This window comes from Apus apus, chromosome 2 (genome assembly GCF_020740795.1).
Source record: "Apus apus isolate bApuApu2 chromosome 2, bApuApu2.pri.cur, whole genome shotgun sequence".
In the NCBI taxonomy this organism is placed as follows: Eukaryota; Metazoa; Chordata; class Aves; order Apodiformes; family Apodidae; genus Apus; species Apus apus.
Window position 1 is genome coordinate 29,244,228 of NC_067283.1, and position 27,986 is coordinate 29,272,213.

The 27,986-nt window shown below is 35.4% G+C and overlaps 1 protein-coding gene across 7 annotated transcripts in view; it reads right to left on the bottom strand.

Annotated features, from left to right (window-relative positions):
- Positions 1 to 7,327: 7,327 nt before the first annotated feature.
- Positions 7,328 to 27,986, bottom strand: part of DGKB (diacylglycerol kinase beta) — a 356,804-nt gene continuing 336,145 nt past the window's right edge. For all 7 annotated transcript variants that reach the window (XM_051609482.1, XM_051609481.1, XM_051609483.1 and 4 more), the window contains 3 exons: positions 20,796 to 20,916; positions 18,895 to 18,955; positions 7,328 to 9,742 (listed from right to left, as the gene is read on the bottom strand). In XM_051609482.1, coding sequence (XP_051465442.1) covers positions 9,635 to 9,742; positions 18,895 to 18,955; positions 20,796 to 20,916 — 290 coding nt within the window. In that variant the 3' untranslated portion in view covers positions 7,328 to 9,634. The remainder of the gene's footprint in view (positions 9,743 to 18,894; positions 18,956 to 20,795; positions 20,917 to 27,986) is intronic.

Sequence of the window (27,986 nt, forward strand, 5' to 3'; positions counted from 1 at the left end):
TACATTTTACTATGGTACTTTATACTAACTGTTAATTAACTATGAGCTATTAACACTGAAATGAATAAGCTATGAGATTGGCTTTATGTCTTAGGACAGCATAAGCCTGAAGGTGCTCAATGGCTGCCAGAAATGACAAAGCAGCAGAGTACACAGACATGAAATGATCATGCAAAGAAGAAGGTGTATGTAAATGCAAGAGATTGAATATGTACACTTTGCACAGCTCTGATATACCACATGCTAATCAAGGTTTGCACACTTTTTAAATGCCTGCTTTTTAAATGTTTTAAAAATGCTTTTAAATAGCACCTAGCACTGGTTATTTCAGCACTGGCAAAGGCCTGACTCACTACTGCGTCACTGCTGTTTTAAGCATAAAAGACAAGAAATCCAACAGCATCAGCTATTCTAGGCAGAAATAATTAGGTGTGGGTTGTGTTGTGCTGTACATGGAGGTGGTTTTGCTGCACTGTGTTGGCACCTCTTAAGGCAACAGTACGGATTTTGATACCAAGTCAATATTCTGTTGAATACGCAAGTCCTAAGAGCTACAAGCAACTAGTTACTCAAGTCTGGTGCTACATTACTACATTAGGGTGATTCAGAGCTCTAAGGGGTAGATTTTTAAGGCTCTGAATATTGAGAGGAGAGGGGCATTTAAGGGTAGAATACATAAAATTTACATGTGAATGGGAAAATGCAAAACGAAACACTGTGTGTGAACACCAACAAGTTGCAACATTCTCATGCCTTTGAGATTCAGAGGGTGGAGTTCAATAACAAGTCCTTAACTGAGCAGGACTCAAGTACATATAACATTGGTTATAGCAGTTGCAGTGCTTGCAGGAAAGGTGCAGTCTTTAACCTTTTCTTCAACCTGAGAAATTTCAAATTTTCATTTCTCAAAATAATGCCCAGCCATCAACCAACAGAATCATGTAGGTGAACACACATTCCAGTGCAGCATGTCGAAGCTGAGGCTTTTGGAGACAGAAATACAAGATGGGTAAGAACACAGGAAAAGAATGAGAAAGACTAAGACAGGAGTCTTTGGCTGAAAGAAAGTGACCTGGTTTCCAGGCCAACAGCGTGGGAAAACTTGGCAGGTACAAGCCTTCAGTAGGTTTTTACAGATGTATGAGTGCACAAACCTTTCCAATCTCTTTCTTGGACCTGAGGGAGTAAAGACGTTCTGAGCCCTACCACATGGTCGCAGGGATAAAACCCTGGCTCTGTGACTGCAATGGCCAACCAATTATTTCACTGGAGTTTAGATTTCGCTTCCATATCCCGATTTCACTTTAACATGTCTCAAACAAGGCTATATTTCAATCATAGTATTCAAAGCTATGACTTAGTGTCACATTCTACATTAGGACTTCAAATCCTGTCAAGAGGATACATAACAGTGTAGCAGAATTACCATGACACACAAATTACCTATATTTTATGCTGCCGTCTACTATATGTCTTTCTTCAATGTTCATTATACTTGCAGAGCTGTGCTAAAAAAAAACATAAAAAAAAATGTTTTAATACCCTACAGGAACAATTACACAAATAGTGACTACCTCTGTGTTTCTGTACCCTGCAAGTAGGCTGCTTCTAATCAAGGAAAATTTACAGAAGAGGTTCTGTATGCAAGGGGAACCAGATCTGGCAAAATATTCTCAATCCTCCCTTACATATTTGCAGCTACATACTGTGATAAGGTTCATATCACAGCAACTCTCCAAACACATTTATAAACAAGTTAGCATGAAATAATAAATGAGATTGTAATTTGGCCAGAATCCCCATTTTGCAGTTTTTTACTGGGAAGAGATGGAAATGGCATTATGTGATTTTTCTCTGGAAAACCCTTTGCTGTCCTGTAGTCTTGGACTAGAAAGTATCTCATGTTCCTTAAAACATTATTTCTATTTCATTGCACTTGTTGAAATCTGCTTTCATATGTTATGCTGTTGTGTTTTGTGGAGGAAGCGCATGGTAGAAATAGTTAAAAATTACGTTTTGTGCTATATTTGAGATAATAGCACAAATGAATTAGTTTTATTAGTGGTAAATCAGAGACATACTTATTACCCACTTGTGCGCTTATATTTTTAGATAGATGTCAATCCAGAAATTAATAAAAGAAGCTTATCCCTTTTCTGGGCTTCTAACAGTGTGTTTCAACTTCTGTCTTGGTGAGTCTGATCCCATAGCTGTTCTGGTTGTATTTGAATGCTTTGACTAGCTCTTGTGGTAGTACATATTTTTACACACAGATCAACGGGAACAACTGGCATCTGCCAAAAGATTTATTTTTTGTCCAAGATTCAGCAGACAAGCCAACAAAAAAACCTATAAATCATTTCACACAGACTAATATCTCAGCTCCTTGGCAGAGAAAGCCGTTATATCTCATAAAGTGACAGGATTCCCATCAGAAGAGAACCTTATCTTGTGCCAAAGGAACATAACATTTTCTTAAAGCCCCATTAACCTCATGTGAGTCCACTCACCTCTTGTCCCAAGACCATAAAACCAAAATTGATGAGTGTCACAGCAAGGATTTTAACATGCTATTCATTGGCCTAGACATTCTAGCATTACTTAGTGATAAAGTTACAGCAACTGAAAGAGGAACAGCAAAACTTCAGACAGGGTACATGTTCTGGGTAACTGTGAGGTGAAATGTGTTCAGAGATTAGTTATCACACAGTACTAGCTGATCATTCACCTAAAAGATTGAGACACACACTTAGGGACCACAGGACTTGTGAATTACAGTGATGCACAAATGCCTTATTGATGTGATTGAACAATTATTATCAATTGAGTTACAGTGTACTCAGTACCTCAGAAGAAACACAAGCATTATATCTGTTTTGTCAATAATTTATTTTACAATACCTTACCTAAATACTAATTTACTTTATAATAATTAGGATAACTTAATAATTTCCCTCTATCTGTCTGCCCATTCTGGTTTTAGTGAAAACTAGAGTCCACTGCTATTTTGAGAGACAGCTATCAAGATTTTGATATACTTTCAGGCTATGTCAAATGATTTTTTTTGTTTAACATTAGTCTTTTATCTCTGTTCTTATTTGGTGGCAAGATAGTCTTGTACTAACCAGAAACAGGGAACCTATGAATAAAAAAATCAACTCCTTGAAGATAACTCTTATGAGTTGTGTAGCTACTGGAGTCATCAAAATGCAGAGTTGTTACATAAAGACTAGAATTTAATGTGCAGACTTTTAGTGTGGTAATAATTGCAGTGCAAAGGTTGAAAGTTTCATTTCAGGATCTTGAACAAATGCTAAGAATTTTAAAAATCTCCTAAAGGAAATAAGAATTATATTCACATTGAAATAAAAGGATCATTTCATTCACTTTTTGCCTTTTAGAGTGAAAAGTCAGTTATCTTACAATATTAATCACTAGAGTAATAACATGGAATTAATGAATGAGACAAATTAAAACCTTAAATCTCCTTTTGATATTCAAGCATAAAGTATTTTCATGTTTAAAAGGTAAATCTGATTTTGCTCTGAATGGAAATCCAGTGAAAAAATAGATTGACCAGGGAAGGTAGCTTCTTCCCCACTATTTGGTATATTTTGGTGAAACAGGCTGTCATTTTGACTAGCAGTATTGACAAAGTATGGGGGCGTCAATCTGTATATCAATGCAAGGCTTGACTTTATAGACCATTGGACCAAATCTTTAAAAATGTCTTATTGTAAAATAATTATATTGAACCATTAAGAGACAGATTAAGCTGTTTAAAAAAAAAAAAGATAACTGTTCCAAACATAACCACAGAAAACAGTGATTGATGTAAATGAGGTGAAAATTCCTCATATACATATATATATTGTTGTAACAAGGTCATACTACTCAGTAGAAAAACCTAACACACCATTTTCCTCCCAAATCCTCCCAAGTTGTTGCTTTTTTGTTCAGTAACAGGACTGAATTTAAACATATGGAAGTTCAGCTGAAATGAAACAGATCTTCCTGCATTTGCTTGCTTGCTTCCTTATGTGAACACCATAGACATACAAAATAAGTGTTTGAATCAAAGCTCCAGTCCATAATTCTGGAGTAAAATGAGAGGTTTGGACCTCACTCCTATTTCCTAAAAAAAACCCCAAACAACCCAGAAAAATAAACCATCACACTCAAAAAACCCACACCACATCCTTTGCCACAGTCAGCCTCATGGCTGGGCAGAGAGCACAATGCTGATAATAATATTGCAAAGTCCAGTTGCCCCCCTGAGGGATAGACAAAATTTTCTGCAGATACAAATAGTTTAAGGAACCATGATTATGTGGGTTGTTTTTTTTTGTTTTTTTTTTTTTTTTTTTTTTTTTTTTTTTTTGTTTTTTTGTTTTTGTTTTTTGTACTTAGAATAAAAAGACTGACAGGCCTGAAGACTGACAACGTTATTTTCTTATTGGAAGACAAAACACGGCCTCTAACTGAGTTTCACTGAAACAGTAAGGAATGTTCACTTCCTTGTCCAGGAAAGCTACTTAGTTATGCAAATTGCTATGTCCCTTCACAATACAAATTTGGACCTGAGGTAAGAAACAAATGAACAAACAAAACCTTATTTCACACAGGACAACAGGCAGCTAAGAATTTTCAGTCATTATCAACCTTTGACTAAAAATTGATCTGAAAAATCAAAATCTTTGCTTCTCACTCAGTTAAACCCAGCAAATAATTTTGCACATTTATTAGAAATAGGTGCTTTGCCAGTAGAAATGTTGCTTTACCATCAACATAGCTACCACCTTTCTAAAGTAACAAAGCCTGATGATTATCACTTACTTTCCATGAATCACAGTTAAAGAGAGCACTGAGGTGCTTCTCAGGTAGTCTCTTAGAATCATGAATCAAAAAGGAAAAAAAACAGCCTCTGAAACATCACCGTGCCCAGATTCTAGATGTCTCGAATGTACCATAGCTTATGTATAGTTTCAAGCTGTTGGGCAGTTTCACATACTAGAAGTCAATGGTCATACAGAAATTTCTCTGCTTCGGTTATACTTGTAAAATAATAGAACCTGAAAATGGGAAAGCTCTATCCATATCCATGCCACAGACACACAAATGAGAACGTGAAAGCTGAAACCTCCTTCTTTCAAAATCAACTGAAAATCCACTCTGAGAGTAAATAGGGTATAAGAGCCAGGAGGCTCCCCAGGGCACAAACCCAGGTTGGGCAGACACCAGCAAATCTTGACAGACTCAAAGACAGTTTCTACCACCAGTCATTACTGCACAGCACACCCTCAAAAGCCTTGCTCACCATAGATTTTAACCTATTACTTAGTATCTCATTAACAGATTCAGCTTCCAGAACTCATCTATGTTTTATTTATTTTCCAGCCAAGGCTACAGTAAGGCTTTTACTCACCTCAGCAGGACCACAAGAAATTTCCTTCCTTACGGACAGAGGAGAAAAAACAAAATGCTTTCAGACTTGACAGAGCTAGACAGAAACAGCAATTATCTGACAAGAGGCTGACACGTTCTTCACCGCTCTTGCATAAAACATTGAGCAGTGCTTCTCAGGCCCACCTCAGGGTTCTAAAGTTCTTTATTTATTTTTCTGCTTAGCAGCTTAGCAAACTGCTATTTAACAGTAAGGGCAAATGTCTTCTTTATTTTAGGGTATGAAAGTACTCATAAATAAAAAAAAACCCTGGCAAGTTCCTTACCTTCCTTTCACCATCCTTCAATTCTCCTTTGCTTGCAAGTCCTTCTCCTTTCATGCAAAGGGCTCATCTTTTCCTCTTCCTGGGCCTAACACCTCTCAGACAATCTTTCTCCCCACAAAGAAAAGGAACACTACCCAAGTCCTCCAGCCTAAGATGGAAGAGGTCTCATGATTAATTAATTCACTTCCTTGGCACACCAATGCTTGTTAACCCCAAGTACCTTCATCTGGCTTCTCAGGCGCCACACCACCATTTTTATAGGCTACCTTGGAGTGACCCACCACTTTCACACACCACTTTGAGCATCTGTTCTGCCATTCCTTAGCAGAGTTCTCTGATCTTTTAATGTTTCCATATCTAGAGATATTCCCAACTTTTTTCTTTTTTTTTTTTTCTTTTCTTTTTTTTTTTTCCAGTTTTGTAGCTCCTCTCTCTAGTGACTCTTCCAGAGGTGAGGGACAACACTTCTGTAAAGTAACTGCTTCCTAGAAAACCTGTCTTGCTATCATCCACCTGAGAATTAGAAGAACAGCACTAATAACCTAAGTCAATAATAATCACTCAATAACTACAGTCTCAGCAAACAAATATTAAGAGATTAAAAAAAAAATAGCCTAAGCATAGCAGCATGCTACCTGATCTAGCACGCACATACTTATGCACACACCAACAAGCTAAATGACAGGGTCTGCCCCTTAACTTTGAATAATCATGATGATATGCATAAAAATATCTTGCAAGTACTGGAAACAGTAATCCTGTATTTGCCTCTGCAACGAATTCTGCTTCAACCTCCTTTTAACAGAAACTAATTTGAAGTGATAGTGATGCTAACCAATTTCAGAAGTTAAGATTTCTTCCTGAGATATCATGTTCTCTCTTCAGCACATTGCCCAGCTGCAACACTTTAGCAGGGAGATGAAAAATTTGCAAATCCAGCATCAGTTATGATTCCTATATATTTGTAATTTCCATTTATATTGCAAATGTCATTAATGAGGCCTTAAAGAATGCCTCATTGTAAGCAGTGGAAAGTTTATGCTACTGCTTTTCTGTCAGTGTAAGAGCAGTGCATCTATTGCATCTGTATGAAGATACATACATATATTCTTTGTTTCATTTCATACACCAATGTGTATTTTTATTATGTTAATTCTGTGCATGCTGAAGTGGAAAAAAATAAAAAGGATGCCCCTCTCCCCCAGTTTTCTTTTGTTACATCAAGCACTTTCCTTTCATACTGTATTTTATGTAAGATTTTCTCTTCATCATCAATACTTTCTACCTGAGCATGGTTTTAGATTATTAGAGGCCATGCTAAAAAAACTAATCAAACAAGATTAACAGGCAGAATGTCACTCCTACAATAAGTGCCAATATAGTAAAATGGCTGATCTATTATATTTTGCTACAGTAAGAATTTGATACGTACGGACCAACAAACCTGATTTATCTTTTGTTATGTCTAGTCAGAATTGTATCTAATTGTGATTATATGAATCCATCTGTCTCTCTTAATATGAAAGTGTGTTGTGAAGAATTTGATGTCACAAACTAGCACATTTAAAATTGCATCCATTGTTAAATAATAGCTTATGTATAATTTTATTTGTTTTCAGAGTTACAATGTTCATGAGATAATAATAGAGAGCACGTTATATATTATTGCTAAACACATTTTTGACACAAAAAGGTTGAAAGCATAGGTAGAAAATCCTATGTCAAGTTATGTGAAAATATTTATCACCTGTAACCAAAATTTCATAAAACCAATGTACACTTTATGTAGTATTATGTCAGCAAGTTCCTTCTTTTTGCAAATAAGTTTTGCTCTACACTTTTGTATGTTTGCAGCTAAGGAGTGTTTCAAATGCTTCTGTGTGTTTGTGTTTGCAGTGCACAGGAAAAATATTCTTTTACTCCTACAGTAACTATAATTGTCAACACCACTGGACCCAAGAATGGGGCATTATGGTATCTTAATTTTATAATAATTGCCCTCGTATTTTTCTACTTAATGCTGAACATAATGTTAATTGGTATTTACCTCCTAATGTTTACAGAACACAGACTGCATATTTCAAATACATAATCCTTACCAACTATATACTAACTTTTATTTCAGTTTCTATTATATAAATTAGGACACTGTTGAATTTTTATACTGAGGAACAAATGACAGTAACTTTATTGAAATACATGCACAGTACCGTGCACACAAAATGATGAAATACTGTTTTTCAATGGATTAATGAATCAATAGAAAAATAGATTTAATAAATCATTAACATTTAAAAGTCTAGATAAAAATGGGAGATCATGCATTTCAAGCAAAGTTTTTTTTCCTTGTTTCTTTTTTGATTAAGTCTTTGAGAACTTAAGACATGCAGAGCTGAGAAGCAGCTCATTCTGAACAAAGAACAATGTTAACACTGCACAAAAAGTTTTGATTGAGACTGTTTATATGCAAGACTGAAAAAAGTTGCCATTCTTGGACTTCCCTTCAACATTAGACAGTGCTGTGCAAACCTCAAACAAATCCCTGTATTGTGATTTCTAAGCTGTTAGGAAGTCTCTCAGAGGGCTAAGAAAGTAAAAACCTGAGGAACTGCCTCCCCAAAATTTATGACAAGAAATGTTTTGACAGCAGACTACAGATGCAGAATAGGTAACAGTTCATCCTTTCCTGAAGAGATTAATTTAGGGGATGAGTAAATGATGGATAGAATATATTTCTAAATAATAATGAAAACAAAAATAAGTGAAAATTGAATTTTCCAGTATTTAGAGTGTGTCTGTGTCTCAATATTTAGAGTATGTGTTTATGTCTACTAGTTTATGAAACAAATGAAAAGTGAGTACTTACGTGCAATTAATTTAATGTTTTTTTTCCTACCCCAACATTTGTTTGGACATTGTCAATGTAATCAAAAGAACTGTAAATTTTCAAAAGTGAGTCTACTCCAGTGAGCTTGATTAATTATGCATTAATCCATTTCTCTGAAGCATCCTTCACTAAATCTTTGGTGGGAAATGCACTTTATTAGGCATGAGCTTTGGTTATTTGTGTGCATACACACTATAGTATCAGTCAATATGCAGAATGATTTAAAGTTTGCCATGTTACAGAGATTAATTGTTCATTAAAATAATTCTAGTGTTTCAACAAACAACATTGATGGCTAGTTTTGCAAGTATTATCTTCCCTCTTAGCACAACCTCCTTAGCTTTATGGTTTTTGCTCAAACTTGCATTGACTTCTGTTCTTACAAAAAGTTACACAAGAGTAATCATGATCATTTGAATACCGCACACATTGCTAGACATTTTCAGCAGGTACACTTACTCACATACATAAAAGTTAGCAGAATAAGTGAAAAGATGTTAATGCTTAGCTGAATAAAATTTCTCAGTGTAGAAAGAAAGTATAAACTAAAAGTACAGGTTAATGAGACCTGTAATAAACTTTACTTGGAAAGAAGTCGAATTGGTTATTGATGTGACAATGTTTGATCTAAAATATAGTATTGAAACTATGGCATATTGTCATTGTACTAGAAAAAGGTGAAATGGAAAAGAGAGAAAATCAAATTACTCATGGCATTCTCTTCCCATACTCCAAGGCAGAATTAGCCCATGGATCAATAAATGGTAACACATGCAACAAAAAATATGCTGTATCACTTTATGTAAACATCTGCTTTTGTCATGCAAAATGCCTACAAAACTGTGGAATATTTTTTTCTAATAGCATAGTTTACATTAGCTTGGCTACGGAAACTGTTAAACCAAAATCCATAATTTTGCAAGTAGAAGATATTCTAAAATTTTTTAAAGATTTCCAGCATAAATATTCCAAAGCCCAACAAAGCTAATTGGTTTTCTAAAAACTAAACTACACAGGCTTATTCCTTGCTGTGGTTTCTTGTTCTTTTGATGATAGAAGAAAAAAGACCAGTTTTTGGAGGAGGTCCCATCAGCATGGGGGCTTGGTTCTTGTGAGTAATTTTTATCTGGGGGAAGAAAGAAGAAAAACAGAGTTATCCCTTGAGCTAGTCCAATTCCAAGTATCTGAGATACCTGAATTATTTTTGTATGTGACTTCCAAACCTCCATTTCACCAAAGATGAAGGGAAAATACTTGTATTTTTTTATGAAGGATATTGCATGTGCAGTAATCCAATCAATGAGTAATTATTTTTTTCCCAAATACTTTCACTTATACACACAATGAATATTGAAAATAATATGCAATAAAATATATGCCAATATGTGATCTTACTTTTTGAGTGTGGGATTTACTGGTTGCTGCTGAATATTTTGCGTATCTACAAGATGAGTAAGAGTTTAAAAGTTGGAAAGAACACACATGCTGACACACCAAGCTGTTGCCTATTATTAAGATATGAGCTGTGTCTTTGTATGCTTTATCTAAAAAAAACCCCATTATGAACAAAAGTCCAAAGTTAATACACAAAAAAGGTCAAAAAAGATGAAGTAGCATTCTAATTTGTTAATTAATTGTTAATAGAATGGACTCAAATATTGAAAAGCCTATTTAAAACACTTTGTAAGACTGCTCTAAAGCCACCCGTTTTGATTTCTTTGATATAAAACTACGAATCACCTTAAATGAGACAACCTTAAAGTAGATTATGTCTGCAATTTTCTCTAATTCAAGTCTAAATTAGAGAAGACATTTTATGAATGTATGCTATGCTCAAAGCTAATTGAAAGCAATTATCAAAGTGGCATTTTGTCTGTGACTTTAAGATACATTGTAAGATAATAAATGATTCTCATTATGTAATAAAAAGGTCACATCTTGCCTTTGGGCTAGTGACGCTAAGAGTTTTTCAAAAGCAATCCGAGACATTTTCTTTAGTGAACTACGACTAATACAAGAACCATCACTTATTAAATATCAGTTGTCACCTGCATAGTACCCACATCAGAGATGGGTATTTCTTTCTGAAAAAGAAACACCACCTCATTAAAAACTGGAAAAATATATCTCTTAAAGTGCATACCTGACATTTTCAAGTTAAAATGAATAGCCTTCACTTGTCATTCACCAATAGTAATGAAACAAAAAAAGTATGTCACGTGGACAGGCTCATTAAAATATAGATCAGGAAATTTCTTGGGGTAGAAATTTACTTTACAATATAAGGAGACAGAAACATAAAAATTTCAACAGAATGAGTGGGCTGGTTTAACTCTTCTAGAGCCTTTGATTTACTCTTCAAGTGCTGATTTCCATGCCACCTTAGTTCATAAATCTCAAATTTCATATGTGATTTCTTTTGTCAACATTGTTCATTAGTATAAAATTTAGCATGTGGGTTTTTTTTTGGCAACCTAGATTAATTTCACACAGACAATAATTCTCACTTCCAAAGACTGGCAGCGATATATTTTCTCACAAGAAATTCTGCTTCAGGCAACACTTTCGAAGCCAAATCTGTAGTTGGGGTAAACTGGAGTTATTCCATTGATGTCACTTTATACCAGCAGATGATCTGGTCCTTGAAAATCTCCACAAGGATTTTTGTAACTTTCACATGCTTCATAAGACATATTTTGGGGCTCAGGAATAGTGACAACATCAACCTGATGCTGAGGATAAATACATGAAGTAATCTGCAGCTGCTGTGAGTGAATTCTTCAAGAGTCGTAAGGATTCAGCTTATTGCAAGATTTGGCCATGATGTGGAAGTAGGAATGGCATCAGAGGTTCCTTTCAGAGGTAAATCATAGTAATTCCATTTTACAATGAATAAAAGAGCAAAGCTCAAAAGATGGCTTTAGTATAAAGAGGTGAGGTAATCCTGAGACCCCATACATATTGCATGTTGGATTGGGAGTCTTTAATGCTGCTGAGAATTGATGGAATTACATATTGAGAAAATGTTTATAATTTGTAATGTTCTTTTTTGGCTTGAGCCATCTGTTTCAGAGACCGTGACCTCTCCAGTATGTTGTACCCTATCAGCTGAGATCAGCTAAGAGGCCTGAACATGATTAACCACTCATGCACACAGGGATGGAGTCCTATGTGCATTTCTTCAATATATATTTTCAACTGGTACTAATTGGCTCTATTCCAATGGTTTAAAGCATATTTTACATTCTAAAAATACAAAAATGTAGTGTAAAATTAAAGTATATATTGTTGCTTATGCATAGTAGTGTATGTTAACATTGTATTGGTTAACAACGATAAACATTGATTCCTTTTTTTCCTGCTGTAAAAAGACCAAAAAGATTTAAAAAAATCTTGGGGTGATAAAAAGAGATCAATAGGTTTGTTTTACATGCTGGACCATTGTACAATCTTTCCTGAAATGGGCTAATTTTGTTTTCCTGAAGACTTTCGGGAACTGCATTTCTTCTCTTTTTTTTATACTGGCAGCACTGTCAGAGCTGGTGCTGGGAGTTTGAATAACACAAGTGACACTATTCGAGATTGTAAGCAGTGCTATGCATGTCAGAAAGAGAAACAGTGATGTAGACAAGTAATTCCTCTTAGGGAGAAAGTACAAAGGCACGTGAACTGCTAAGATACAGTGGCTTTTTTTGGTAAGGTTGATACACAACATTAGAGGCTGAATTCAAACTGTTGAAGCCAACAATAAAACTCTCAGTCACTAATTGAAGCCAAGATTTTTATCCCATGACTTCACGATCACAGAAATTTAAAGGACTAGTATATCCAGTAAATAGGTTTAGCAGAAAAATAATGCATTCTCAATTTCAAAATCACCTTTCTAGTATTAGAAAGTGTATCCAGTGATATACTTGTGGGAAGAAACACCAGATCAAATTTAAAAAGAGCATAATACTTAAGAGATGGCAATGCTCCCTATTTGTCAATAGCAAATTTTCTGCTAAAGGAGAAGTGTGAATTTGTGATAGTAAACATATTTATAAATGGATAAACAAGACATTTATTTGTTTCAGAACCAGGGCAGAGTTTCAAAATATGCCTTGAAGTCACATTAATAGAATGCATCCACTAAATGAAATGCAGTAAGCACCAATAATTTTAGTGTGATTACTGTATCTTTTAGGTCAATCAGTTTTGCTTTCATGTTCCTTTTTCTACAACATGTCCTGGTTCCCTACGTGTTCCTGACTTCACAGAATGCCTAAAGGTTTACTGTTAACACAGAACATGGTGGAATAAATACAGGTTCTAACAACAATGCTAAATGACAACAGAAAACTGGAAACAGAGATAATCAACTCTGCTTATAATATTTCAAGGCATGTTAAAGAAAGAAACCCCAGGAAAAAAAACTGAGAGAAAAAACGCTTAACAAGTTGGATCTAGTCGTTTATAGTTACTTTATTTCATGCTATCAGGGTTTGGATGTTGGTAGTTGGTAGTTTTGGTGGAATGAGGGTTTTCCCACAGTCTAGGTGCCCATATTCTGCTCCTCTTACAGGAAATGGAGAACTGTGACACTTACATATCACAGAAATAGCAAATTTTATCTTCCTGTAGGTGATCAAGAGCTGTACTGGGTATCACAACATGAACAAGACCTATAGAATGTAGGCAGTGCTAAACAAAATTAACCTGTGACTTGCATTCTGTGGCATTTGGGTCAAAAACTCTTCAGATCTAGATCAGTTGTTTTAAATGTAACGTTATGCAACACATATTTTAAACAGATTTCTTAACAATATTATTGTGCAAAGTGCAATCAAATCTAATCAGTTTGGCATTAATTAAGTTCTAATAATATACTCTAGTCTCTCTCCTAAGTAGTGTGATCCATTTCCCCTTCACACAGGTAGATTGGAAAACATTCTGGTGTCATCATAATTTTTAAACATACTAAGAAAATGACAGAGCTGCAAAATTAAAATAAATGATTAATGGCATTTTTTTCTTGTTTTGTACTAATAAGTATCACTGAGGCTTTAAATTAATAGAGCTGTCAAGCTCAGGTTGTTACAGATCCAGTGCAGAACTAAAATGGAAATTATGTATTCTACAGACACCTAAAGATGACACTTTGGGATATTTTAAATTTTAATTAGTAGGTGCAATTGTTTTCCCCTCCTCCTCCCTAAAACCACTGCAAATTAATTGTCAATTAGTCACAACTAATTCTTTTCTTAACAATCTGAACTGGAAAGAAAGGTGCATTACACGTTAAGAGTAGTTGTCTGGGGTGCAGAAAGCACACATGCAGTAAATTGCTTTGTCAATTACAAAAAACTACTGTTGTGAAATTAAGAAAAAATATGCATAGGAAAACAAAACTAATTAATGTGTAGTGTACTTGTGAGCACAAAAAAACCCCCAATGCCCAGCTGCAAAAGAAAGTGTTAGAAACTCAGTAAATCACTCTGGCCTTAAAACAGAAACGTATGAACACTGTTGCTCAAAAAGGCAAAAAATGCAGCATTTCAGTATAACACCAGAAACTTTTTCTATCCATTGACTTCTATTTATGGCTCAACTTTATCTAATATTCTGCTTGTCCAATTGTCTAATATTCTACTAAAATCAGCCACCATATTTAGGACTCAATTCTACTTTGCTCTAAAAACGCAGACAAAACAGTTAAAATTCTCCCATTTTAAGGAACTGATAAGAAAATATTACTACATTTGGTGACATGGGAAGAAGATACTTTACAGACAGTCTGGAACACATCTGTGGCTTCTTCATGTGATCTATGGGTTGTTGGAGCCAATGGATCTACATGAAAGCAAATCTGTGACTCTGTTTTAGTTTTCTCATCCAGCCCTGCAATACAGTGATTACTATTAAAAGCTTGTGTTTTTTCCCCCTTATTTTTCTACCTTTTTTTTTTTTTTAGCTCTTGTTTCTCTCTGGATTTAACTACAGAAGTAGGATGTTACTAGGACCTCTGTGCTCAGGGTCATCACACCTCTAGGAACTAAAGACAAGGCTAGAGGGGAACCATTCATTCATTCAAAACTTATTTTTAAGGCTCATATGAATTGTAACATTTTGAATATTATTTCTGAGTTTCATTATTAAATGCTCTACTGGAAGGATTCCTACCACTAAATAATTCTAAAAATACCATGTGTTTCAGCTGTCTATGGAACTACATTTCTGGCAATCCATTCGGTGGGCTCTGACTACAGACTTTCATTATTTCCCTTCATTTAGGCAATATTCTTGCATCTTCTATAGCCATTTCAGTCTTCTACTTTTAATCTAATGTTGCTAGCTGCTTGATACTCTTTCAGATATGATGCCAACCAAGTCTGGAATAGATGAAAGAACTGAAATCACAGTTCTTTCTAATTAAGATGGAATGTTCATATGGATTTTTTCAAAACAATGCTAATAATTTATGCAGCTAAATTGAAAGATTACTTTTCTTTAAAAAAAAATCCTGATGGCTAAAGCTAGAAGTTTATTGAATTAACTTGAGAGTCTTTGAAGTTTCATTACTATTAATGACCCTTTTGGAGATCAGGTGAAACCATAGATATCTTTCATGTTGCTATATTTGTCTGGGAGAGCTCTGATAGAATTTCCTCTTCAGCTAATCAGACAAGATGTTTAACATAACATTATAATCTTTCCTTCTCCCAAAGACTCCTCTATAAAAACCAGTGAAAACATTAGAACTTGATGCTCAGATTCTGCATCTTATTATACCAGAGCAGAGTGACTTTGTCAGACACTGCAGTCTGCACGTGTTTAACACGCTGAATAATTATGGATGACAGATGTCTAGACCAAGCCACTCACATTTTTAAGTATTCACAGGACTTGCAGGAACACATTCCTGCACTCTTCCAAGGACACTAGATGTGTGTGCAATAGAAGATCATGAAAGATGTTTGAAGAAGCACATGTCAATTTCTTTAGTACTAAAACTAATAGAGTTTTAACTAAGAGTGCAAAGTCACAGATAACAGCTTCTGGGGAATCACTGTGCTGTCTATTGTATCTCACCGTATTTTCTCAGAGCTCACACTGTCATTTTGGAGAAATGTGAGAAGGGATAGCTGTCAGCAACTCACAGAATCACAGAATCTTAGAGGTTGGAAGGGACCTTGAAAGATCATCTAGTCCAACCCCCCTGTCAGATCAGGATCACCTAATGTACATCACACAGGAACATGTCCAGGCAGGTTTTGAATGTCTCCAGTGAAGGAGACTCCACAACCTCTCTGGGCAGCCTGTTCCAGTGCTCTGTCACTCTCACAGTAAAGAAGTTTTTTCTGATGTTTACCTGGAACCTCCTATGTTCCAGTTTGCACCCATTGCATGTAAATTCTCATGCTACTTGTATAAAACTTTTTTCCAGTCAGAAAATCAAAGTAGCAAAGACAAACTCATTGGCTCCTTCAATAGGAAATATACTTCAAAACCTACATGTGCAACCTGCATCCCATACATCGATGCAGGATTTGTTTTCCTCCTTTGTTTTCTGCGTAACAGAATAGCAGGAGAGTTTTGATCAGGTTGAACTCAATTTCTTGAAAAACCATTCACAAAATACTCTCATTTGTATCAAAAGCTGAAGAAGAAACAGAGAAGGACTTCTCAGCTTACTGACTTGCACCTTGTGCCAGAGCTGATCCAACACCTGCTGATTGTATGAATTTTGTTCTCAGTCTTGGTAATTTTTATAGGTCAGACCATAAAACCACTGAACTTAAATGACACTGAAGTTCCTGAGATGACCATACCAAAATAAAATGCGTTATTCATTTTTTTTTGGAGACAGATGGAGAAGGAGGGATAGCAGTCTTTTTTTTTTTTAACAATAACTTTCTGACTGGAGCACCAAAGAATCAAAAACATGAGGTGGTGTTTTTTTTTTTTCCCATTTCATTTAAAAACTGGTCATTAACCACTTGCTTTCAGGTAATTTTGGGAGAAAACTGCAGTTGTGCCTCTAGAGAAGACAAAAGCTCATGATTCTTATACTGGTTTCCTCCTATTTTTTCTGAAATTTGAGCACTTGCAGGTTCAAATAACTGGATTCATAGTTGGCTACACAAAATAATTTTTTATTCTTTTTATGTTTGGGGTTTGTTGTTTTTTGTTGTCATTTTTTTTTTTTTCAGATTCTGGTTCTGGACACACATCACTGAGATATCATCCTGATACTTACGTGATCAGAAACATTTTGCCTTACAAAGACCCCTTCAAAGCACACAATTAGAAATAAAATCTTAAAACTTTTGAGAGACAGCTATCATCCACCTTTGTCTCAGCAGAATTCCTAGCTAGCCGGCAGAGAACTTAAAGGGAAAACTGTAGTTTAGTTAAAATTAGTGATGAGGGGAGAGTTTGGACCATACATTTGTTTTCTTTTGTAAGATATAGAACATACAGCAGGGTAGATGTACAATAATGCAAGGAGCAATTGCGATAAATACATTAAGCTCCCAAGCAGAAAAAAAAAAAAAATCATGAAAAATGAATAAGATAAAATAATAATTCTGTATCTATATTCATAGAGATGCAGTAGTTTAGACAAATAGTTCATACATCCTCTTCTCATAGGAAATAAATAGGTTCAACAGTATGGTTTTCTTATGTAACACAGTCTATTCTCTTAACAATGGTATTTAATCAGTAATTATCAGTAATAATTTACTGTTTCCTCAAGGCAGTAATAGAAATGTAAGAACTGTCTCTTTTTCCAGGTTTGTCCTCAATCGCAGAGGCAGCTTCTGCTAGTATTATCAATCAGATAGCAGGGATCTGGCACAGAGCAAGCCATCATAAATTCTCTTCTGTAAGCTGGCAAGTGGAAAATTATGTCTTTTTCTTGAACAAGTAACTGCTGGGTTCAGGACTGTTGCTTTGCGCTGAGCCATAGCTGTAGAAAGGGTGTAGGTAATGCCACCTCTTAACTCCAAAAGCTTTCTGGGAATAAATCTCAAAATCCTCACTGTCCTGCCTTCACACAGTGTGTGTTCACATGGTTCTCCTCTCATTGCAGCATCTGAGCACTTACCATAGAGAATTAGAGTTCAGGCACTCCCCCCACTGCTCAGCTGTACACTATGGTGTATCTGGCAACCATGAACTATCACAACCCTTTTATTTCATCCTAACCCATATATCATCAGCTTCCACACCTGTTAGCACCTTACTGAAGGTGCTCCCTTTACTTTTTTGGTGTAGTCTTTAAGTTTACTACAAACATAAAGTTCAAGAAAGTGATCCTTGTACCCTGTTTTGGAGAATTACTCCTATCTGTAGTGGGATTTCTTCCTTGTCATACTACTGTTTTGTCATACAAGCTGCAAGGTTACAGCAATTCATGTACTTAAAAACACGGGTCTTCATATTTGACAATAAAGAGCTTAAATTTCTTCAACATCATCTCCAAATGCTGTTAAGTCACAATAATTTACCAGAGAGAGATAAAAATGGAATGTTCTTAAAGCTACACCTTTCTTGTGTTATCTATAAAGAGTTACTCAAAGAACATCCTCTGAGCAAACTCTTAACATATCCAATCCAGTCTGAATTGCTGTTTCCCTGCCAAATGTGTGGGCACTGAAACAGGAGACTAAATAATTTCCTTAATTTCTCCTTTCAACTGTAAGGATTTTGAAAATATTAGTTGTATTATATAATTCAATCAGCACAGTCAATACTCCAGCTTATAATAAATTGTCCATGATAAGAACTCTCAAAAGCACTTTGGAAGATCTTCCTAAATATTTGAAGAATTATTTGTTACTTTATAGACTTTAGCATCAAAACTAACATTGGCTCTTCCTCAGCAATAGAGACTGTAAATCTGACATATCATAAATGAATTCTCACATTGGGTAAAGGGATGCTGGGACTGCATCCTTTGAGTATTTTCCAAACTTTCAAAATAAATGCCTTATTATACCATCCTAACCTGTGGGAAAAAAACCAGCATGATAAATTGAAAATGCAGTGGGTGTTGAACTATTTAATGAGAGTGTGTGCAGATACTACCTAAGTAAATTGCATTAATGCTAACGACATTGGTTGTCTTCTAAACTGAAAGTTGCTGTTTCTGTAATAGAAGTGAAAGTAAATTAATAATTTAATGTTTCTGACTATTGTAATTTTTGTTTCTAATTTAAAAAGTTCCTAAATGTGTTGTTCAGCTCTCTTCCCAGAGTATCCCAGTATCCCGAGTACTCTCAGTATCCTTACCGTGCAAGGGGTTTGCATCCAAGGCTCTCCATCTATCTGCATAGGCAGAGACTTGCTGGTCCTAAAGTGATACATTTCATAGTATAAGTAAAAGTAAGAAGACAAACTTGATAAATATATTTATTAAGGAGAGATATATGTGACAGCATGCACATACAATCCTTATTTACCCCTAAGCTTCTATGCAAGTTCCAGTATGATCCAACACACTTAACAAAAGTAACCTACTTAGCCTAACTTAGCAGGCTTAGTTTGAATTTCACCACACAATGCAAAAAAATTGCAAACATTCACACATCTTGCTAGTAATACATAACTCTCACTGGCATAACAGCCTGTAATTAATGAAATAAAGAATTTGTGAAATTCAAGAACTTCAGGAATAAACCTCCTTAACTGAAAAGACAAAGGAACCTCTGCTCTTTTTTATAATACAGACTAACTACTATAAAGAAAATTAGAAAGAAATTTTAGATCTATCATCACCATATATTAGAACTGTAAAAGCTGTGTTTATGTTTGCGTCTAACTCTGGGTTAGACAGAGCACTCACACAACATGTCAGTTGTACCATATTCAGAAGCTTTAATATATCATGTTATAAACTTGAATTGTTACTAAAGGGGCACTGATTCTAACATAAGGCTATAGCCAGTGTTCCCTGCCTATTTTTGGATACCACATTAAGAAAAGTATAGATAAATGAGGGGTGAAAAAAAAAAAAAAAAAGAAAAAAAAAAAAGAGGGATTATCTTTTTGGGTCTATTCCAACCCTGTATTTCTGCATTATGATGGTTTGCATATAAGAATACTAGAAATCATATGGAGCAGATAAATCTAATTTTGGAAAAGTGAGTCAACTCAGCACTCATGTTGGTCAGCAGAAATTCTGGCTTGGGCACTAGTTGAAAACGACTAACAGTTCATGGCATTATCCAGTGTCACCTCTGGACATAAGCAGAGGAATGAAACAATGTTCAATGAGCTCTTACTTTATGGGTTTGGAAGGGTTTTGAATCTTTGGCAGCTGGGGTCCTGCTGATGTGGGATTATAAAAAAATATCTCTTGGTATCCATAGAAGGTTGGAATGCCTTGGTGATCTTATTTCTCTTCGTCATTCACATGAGAAAGTACTTTTGAAGTCAACATCACCCAGTCTTTGAGGACAATCCCAAAAATGTCAGGTGCTTCTGCAAATTGTACTTATTTTCTTAAAGTTTTTATTACTGTTCTTCCGTTTCATGCTCATTTTAGGCTTTTAAGGCTTATAATTGTATCACTTATGATTTTATTAAGATTTTGGAAAATTCTACAGTTCTAATTCAGGTTTCCTCTATTGTGAATACTTTAGCATAGTAAAAGATAAAACACAACTAAAGTAGCTCCACCATTAGCAGTTTATACATACCAACACATTGATTAATACTGACTTGTCAGCATTTGGTAAGTAACAAATAAATTAAAACCAGAGGACTTTGACTTCTGCAGATCAAAAAAATGCTTTACAACTACTAATTACATGCTACTATTCCCTGGTGAAGTATGCATTATAAATGGGTTAAAATGTGTCAAAGTAGTATTAAATGATGTTTTGCTCAAAATTGTGCAGTGTGTGTCAATAATAAAACCCAAGATGTTCATGCCTGCTCCAACTGCTTGACAATACTTCTTCATAGGATGAAATGACAGTTGACTACATGTGAAGATTGAAAATAAATTCCCTTTTCCTATTTTTTTTACGCATTTAAAGAAGGGAAGATGTATGAGTATAGAATAGCGATGTAATGTATATATTTCATATACAAAAATAATTATGACTAATAAAATGCCAAAGAAAGTGAACTGACAATACATAAAACTTGCACTACAACAGTGCAGTGCAAATTAAAGCTGCTAATACCTGATGACAACAGATGAGCACTGCGCAAGCCGTCTTCCAGCACTTTTCAGACCTGTGTATATCTGTCCCATCTCCATGGCTCCTTCCAGACCAACCACTTCCATAAGCTGGTCACTCAGATCTGCAAAAGTTGAAAATAACATGTTTTATCTAGACAGCATTTTGACAGTGGTCATCCCAACTAGCAAGAACTGTCAGAAGACCGACGGATAATAAAAGATGTGGAGAAAAGAACTGGCAAAAATGATGACTTCTAAAAAGTGATTGCAGCTTCAATGCTGGACACATCTGGGTCTGTTATCACACCATTCTAAAATACACTGACCAAAATTATTCTAAAATACAATAATCTCCACGGGTTATTTTAATACATGCATACTGAACAAATAATCTCACTATATGAGAAAACAGGAGAGACTTCTTTTAGGTTACCTGACACTCACAGAATGAGACATTTGCAGTTTAGAAATTTATGTGGACCATCGTTTCAACATATGATATGTATGTATATAAAATGTGGTAAAGGAAAAGTCAGTGCTCCAGACTCTTCTGAATTCTCTTCTATATAATTCTTTCCAGACAATATGTGCAATTATAATTCAACCTTCGCGTGCATGCACTATTATAGTCTTTAATTATGACACCACATATAACTTTTTCCATTAGATCTTTGTCTCAACTAGTGCACAGATTCAATGCAATAAAAGGCAGAAAAAACCCATCAGCAACTACTCATCTAGCTTTGTTGAACTTTCTAGTACTTCTTTGCACTCAGTTACATATTTTTGTTACATATCATGTTGGTATTAAACATCTAAAATATTTAAATAAATAATGTATCTGCAAAATACATACTAGTTTGCTTGACTTCAAGGAGCAAGGATAAATTCTGTCTAGAATTTCACATACAGTGCTACAACCAGAAACCTAAACAGTAATACAGCAGCCTGGTTTGAGAAGCAACCAAACAAGGTAAAGAAATATTATCCAGACTCAACCAGGGTGTTTTGCATGAAATGTTTTACGTGTTCCTGTTGAAATACGTGCTGCCAAGATCAGATGGAGAAGAAAAATAATTATTTTTTTAGCTGTATATCATTTGTGTTTTATAGATTAGCTGTTAATATCCTTGTTTCCAAAAGGTACACTACTCACAACAATGACCTAAAATGTTAAGACTCTATTATCACAGTGAAAAAACAAAGAAACGAGAGCACATTACTTATTGTATATTTTAAACCCTTCAACCTCTAATGAAGGTAGAATGTCATGCTAATTATCATATCTATGAGACTAGTCCAAAGTTTCAAAGGGAATCTCTTCTGTTCACTTCTTTGGGCTTTGTATGAAGGTAATTAACTGAAAGAAGTATTGTGATAAGGGTAAGAAAAATATAAATAAATATTAAAAGGAAATAGGGTTTGTAGTCTGGACTATTCTGCTTCCAACCAGAAAATCTGATATTATCCAAAGTCTTAATTTTTCTTCTTATACTTTCTTAATATTCTTTGCTATTTTCATTTTCTCATCACAGTGAAATCAGTTCTGTTTAGGATCACTGAGGAAAATGTAAACCCTAATATACCCCGTTATGGAAAAACAATAAGATGAACAAAAGTTTAAAATATACAATATGATTAAATTTAACTACAGGTTTTTATAGTTTGCGTCCTTGTAAAACATGTAATCCTATTTTTGTATGTCTGGTTTTCTGCTGAATTTGTTTTATCCTAAAATGTTTTCCTTAAGTTAGTCACTTTAACACTTAATTCAAATTCAAAAAAAATTCTGCTTTTCTTAATAGCCACAGGGATTTAAAAGGAAAAGTACTACTCATTTGCAAAAGCTATTATATTATAAAGGCACACAGAATTTATAGAGGTACCAAATAATTAAAATTGTTCCAGCCAAAGAAAATATCCATTTCCTACTTGCTAGATTATGAGAAAGCTATTATTTTTTAAACTGGAGAATAATTATGAACAGATTTTTGTTACTGACAGCTCAGGCAACATATGCAAGATTCAGAATAGTGACATTTGCAGTGATATAAATTTGATGCATCATTTTTCAATAGCTGTGAGATTAATGCCAGTAACAGCAGGTAACTAAGGGCCAAATCCTGCCCTTTGGTCTATACCACACTTTTCAAGAAAAAGTAGTATATTAAACATTGGAAGATGGAACTGAAAAATACACTTCTGTATCAAGAAAGTGAAACCTTTTCAAAAACGTCACATTTGCAGGGGCCCATTCTCAGAGTAGGGTTATTTCAGGCCAAATACAAATATTTTTAGAATCAAGTTTAAATTAGACACAACCTTCCTTCAGAAGCAGTAAAAACTAAAGCAAATGTTACACGCATTTTTCAACTTAGCGTAAGTTTGTGCTCCTGCTCTTGTTAACATATTTGACCTGATACTTTTGGATAGTCATATCCATTTCAACAAATTCTTAAGCTGTATTAACTTTGACAAGAACTCCGACTGAGTAAATGTGGAAAAGGGGGTGTGTATATTTTAGTCCCACTCTTCAAAGATGTTACATCGCTATAGGTACACTGGTTGAATTTTTATTGGCAGGGTCAAGATGTCAATGAATGGATTACATTTGTTCTTAAAAGTTTCCCACCAAGGACTCTGAAAGAGATGAAGCTCTATTAAAAGAGATCAGGTCTTCTGTTGAAGTAGAAGTTAGGAAAGGGGAAGTCATTCTTCATTCTGGTAGAGGGTTATAACTGATTTCTCAGAAGGATCTAAGCGGCAACTATACTGCTCAACATATACCCCTAAATAATCTGGAAACAGAAGAAGACAGCGAGTTACTGAGAATTAAACGAAGACAAAATCCAACTATAAAAAACTGTTTAGGAATTTCACACTACTGAGTAATGGGGCTATATGAAAGCAGAAAATTGAATACATGTAACTTAATGCCCATGAGGGGAAACAGAGTTAAGATATAACAGAGCTAATGACAGACATGCAGATTATTATATCCATATGTATCACATTTCAAAATAAATATGGGCTGTGTGTGTCTGTGTGTATATGTCTATATATACATGCATATATATTTTACTGGGCTACAATTAATATTCTCATGCAGGAATTAAGATTATGGAATTACTATGGCTACGTCTATGAAAATATTATTTCAATCCTCAATAGTGATCAAATATCAACAAATATTATGACTGGTATATCCATACAGTATGGAGTTTGTAGTTCCAGTCTACTCAGCAATGAATGGGAGATATTAAATAACTGGAAATGACAGAGCAACAAACATGGTAACAAATATGGAGTGGCTTCTCTATGAAAATAATTTAGACTAGGACTCTTCAGGAAGTAAAGAGATGAATGAAGGAAAGATGAGAAAATGATGAGCGTCATGGAGTAGGTGACGACAGTATTGTTATTAAGTATTTCTCAAAATGCAAGGACTAAGGAGTTTCATAGCACTTCTAGAACAAACAGGAAATCCTTTTTACATAATACTTTGTTTTACCATGATGCCGTACTAGAATTCAAAATTCCCTAAATCACAAATTGATACATATTTGGTAGGGTAACTTAACGGAAGAATCACTTTAATTTGCTCTGTTATGCTTTATTTCTAATCATATAATACAGGTTTGTGTTAGAGGTCAGATACTGAGCTACATGAACTTGTGAGCTGACCTGGTATCACTGTTCATTTCATCTTCTTATACATTGTAGACCAGAATAATGAATGCTGCTGTTAACTAAATGTCATTCATCACTTAAAATAGCTTTTCCATGACATGTATCCCAACTGTGTTTGAGACCTAATTCAGAAAGTCGCTTCTTTTCAATACTCAAGTTATAGTCTACAGTTACTTGTGTGTATCTGTATGTGCCTTTCCCAACTATTGAGAAAGTAAATTAATCCCTCTTTAGGCATATTGTTTTTCTTCTGCATTTAACAGGTTTTGTTCTAAAGAGAAAATGATTAGTTTGGTGACTATACTGATAAAATTCTCCAAGTCATGCTTCACCTACTATAACAAGGGTTAGAAGGTTTAGGTTTAGGAAACTGAAGGTTAGATTTTTCAAAAATAATTTAGCAGCTAACAGGGAACAACCACAGCTACTGGATACTGGGCAGCTTTTCAATCTAGCCAGATCATTTAGTTGCCTAAAGGAGAGCTGAAGTCTCATAGGTAAGCTATCATGGAGAGCATCTCAGTATTAGTGCATTAGGAAAGTGTTTTTTGACTGGTGCCTTGGGATTCTTGAGTCCATTTGTTCAACTTTGAGCTCTGTGAAAGAGCTGAAGGCTCTGGATTGTTTTCTATGTGAATGAGCTATTAGAGTGTGTGGGAATGTTTTCACAGCACCATGCCTTTCCTGCCCTCTTCCACAAACCAAAGTACTTCACGTGTCTCCTCATATTAGCCCAGTCAGTAAACAAAGCCAGCTCTCTCCCAGGGGAGAGCTGCTGTCAGCAGATGGTGACTAGCATGCAGAGGGGCATCTGACCCCTTGCACTCATTCCTGATGGTGAGATAAAGTCACTAGAGAGATGACTGTCCATTTCTTCCCATCAGGCAGCAGGAGAAAGAAGTCCACACAGAAACTTGCACAAGTGACAGACAAAATACTGTTCATGGATATAAGCCCTTTACAGCACTTACAGAATCACAGAATCATAGACTCACTTAAGTTGGAAAAGACCTTGAAGATCATCAAGTCCAACCATTAACCCTACTCTACCAGCTCCAGCACTAAGCCATATTCCCAAGCACCACATTTAGATGACTTTTAAACACATCCAGGGATGGTGACTCAATCACCTCCCTAGGCAGCATGTTCCAATGTCTGACAACCCTTTCAGTGAAAAAGTTCTTCCTAATGTCTAGTCTAAACCTTCCCTGGCACAGCTTAAGGCCATTCCCTCTTGTTTTATCACCAGTGACTTGTGAAAAGAGACCAGCGCCCACCTCTTTACAACATCCTTTCAGGTTGTTGTAGAGTGCAATGAGATCTCCCCTCAGCCTTTTCTTCAAATTAAATAGCCTTGTAAGACTTGTTCTCAAGGCTTCTCATCAGCTTTGTTGCCCTTCTTTGGACATGCTCCAGCACCTTGATGTCCCTCCTGTATAGAGGTGCCCAAAACTGGACACAGTATTTGAAGTGTGGCCTCACCAATGCCAAGTACAGAGGGACAATCACATCCGTGGTCCCACTTGTCACAGTATTTCTAATGCAAGCCAGGATGCCATTGGCCTTCTTAGCCACTCAGACACACTGCTGGCTCACATTCAGCCACCTATCAATGAGAACCCCCAGGTCCCTTTCTGCTGGACAACTTTCTGCCACTCTTTCCCAGGCCTCTAGTGTCGCATGGGGTGGTTGTGGCCCAAGTGCAGCACCCAGTACTTGGCCTTGTTGACACTCATACTTTCCCAAGGCGTGGAGAAACACACTTGGAGACTTCAAAGTTTTGTAGTGAGGAGTCTGCATTATCCATTAGCTTGGCAGTAGCTGAAAGCTTCAATATTCAAAGTGAACACACAAGAGAAAACATATTTGGAATTAATCTATGAAGATAAAGCAAGGAAGGCAAAATGGGGTAGCGGGTGGGAAGAAACATGGTGTGATTAGAAATACTGATTTACATAGAGAACTTTCCATCTGTAATGGAACTGGTTTTGAAACCCAATTTATCTTTGCAATATATAAATATTGCTGTCCTGGCAAGAGATTGAATGACTCTATTATAACTTGGGGTTACTGCACTCACTCAGGCACATTTGCATAAAACCACTGTTGGTCAGTGGTAAATCTGTCTCTGGCAGCAGTTTGTCTTCAAAGAGAAAGGGCTCCATGGCTTACTAAATGTAATCAAGCCCTAGTAATCATCACACTGGAAATTTTTTTGTTCCAGTTAAAATACTGGATAAGAATTTGAAAACTGGTATGGTGCCAGAGGATCCTTGAAAAACTCCTGAGCTCAATACTCTGCATCACAAGAATCCTTCATTATCTTCCTAGAACAGGGCATGTATTAAAATTAGTTACCGTTTATGCAGGGATAGATACTGTTGCTGTATAAAATGCTAAAATAGGTTTAATGTCACAGTATTCTGATTTCAAATGAATGGCTTTTTCTAGATTCCTGTTTAAAAGAAATCAGTAACTCAAGAGCAATTTCTACATTCTCTTTTTTTGTTATGATTTCCTTTAGAGAGACTACCTTAAGTAACATATGCCTTAACATTTATAATTGTTTATATGAGTTGTACCTGGAGGCCTAGATGATGTCAAGGCTGATTCACAGACATATAATAAAAGACAGCTCTTGTCTCCAAGAATGTATAATATAGACAAATAAAACTGACAAAGCATTGGGGAAAAATGATACTATGATGTCCATTTTACAAAGTAAAAATTATACACAGGCAAGTTTAGGCCCTGCAGAAGGTTTGTTCTCATACACAGATGGACAAACGGTGTGTAGACCCATGTAAAAGTTAAGCACATGAGTTTGCAGAACTGACATGGCCAAGATCACACGTGAAGTTTGTGGTAGAGATAGCAAATAAAACAGCAACTCCTGAAATTCAGCCCTCTGCTTTTAAAAGTCTGCTCTCCCTTTTGATATGGACTTTGAGGATATATCTCAAGTCCTACATCTATAGCATGTGACCCAGTTTTGAGTATTTTGTTTTGCTGTTTTTCTTGTAAACGTTAAAAATCAGGTGGCTTCATACATCTATTTCATGCCAGTATTGATTCTCAAGTCTTTACTCTTATCTTCATTTTTTTTCCCTGTTTTTACAAAAGAACAAAACAAGCTAAGTCTGCCTCTTAGTAGGAAGAAAGGAAAATATATCACTGCTGTAATTTTCACGCTGGTGAGACTCAGACATAGTGATACTAAATTAAGCACATACTTTATCTATATAAACACATACAAAAATGCAGACTTTTTATACCTATGTGGATATACACACATGATGTATACCCATATATAGGCATATGTGAGAATTCAGTACATTTTTGCACTGTCATCTGAATTGATGATGCACTGAATAGCTTTAATGTGGTTAGAAAACAAGGGTGCTATTTTTGACATGTAAAATGAATGCAATAAATAGAATCCTGTATCTGTTGAAAACTCTTACTAACTTCAGTGGGGCCCAGATTTCACCCAGTATCTTGC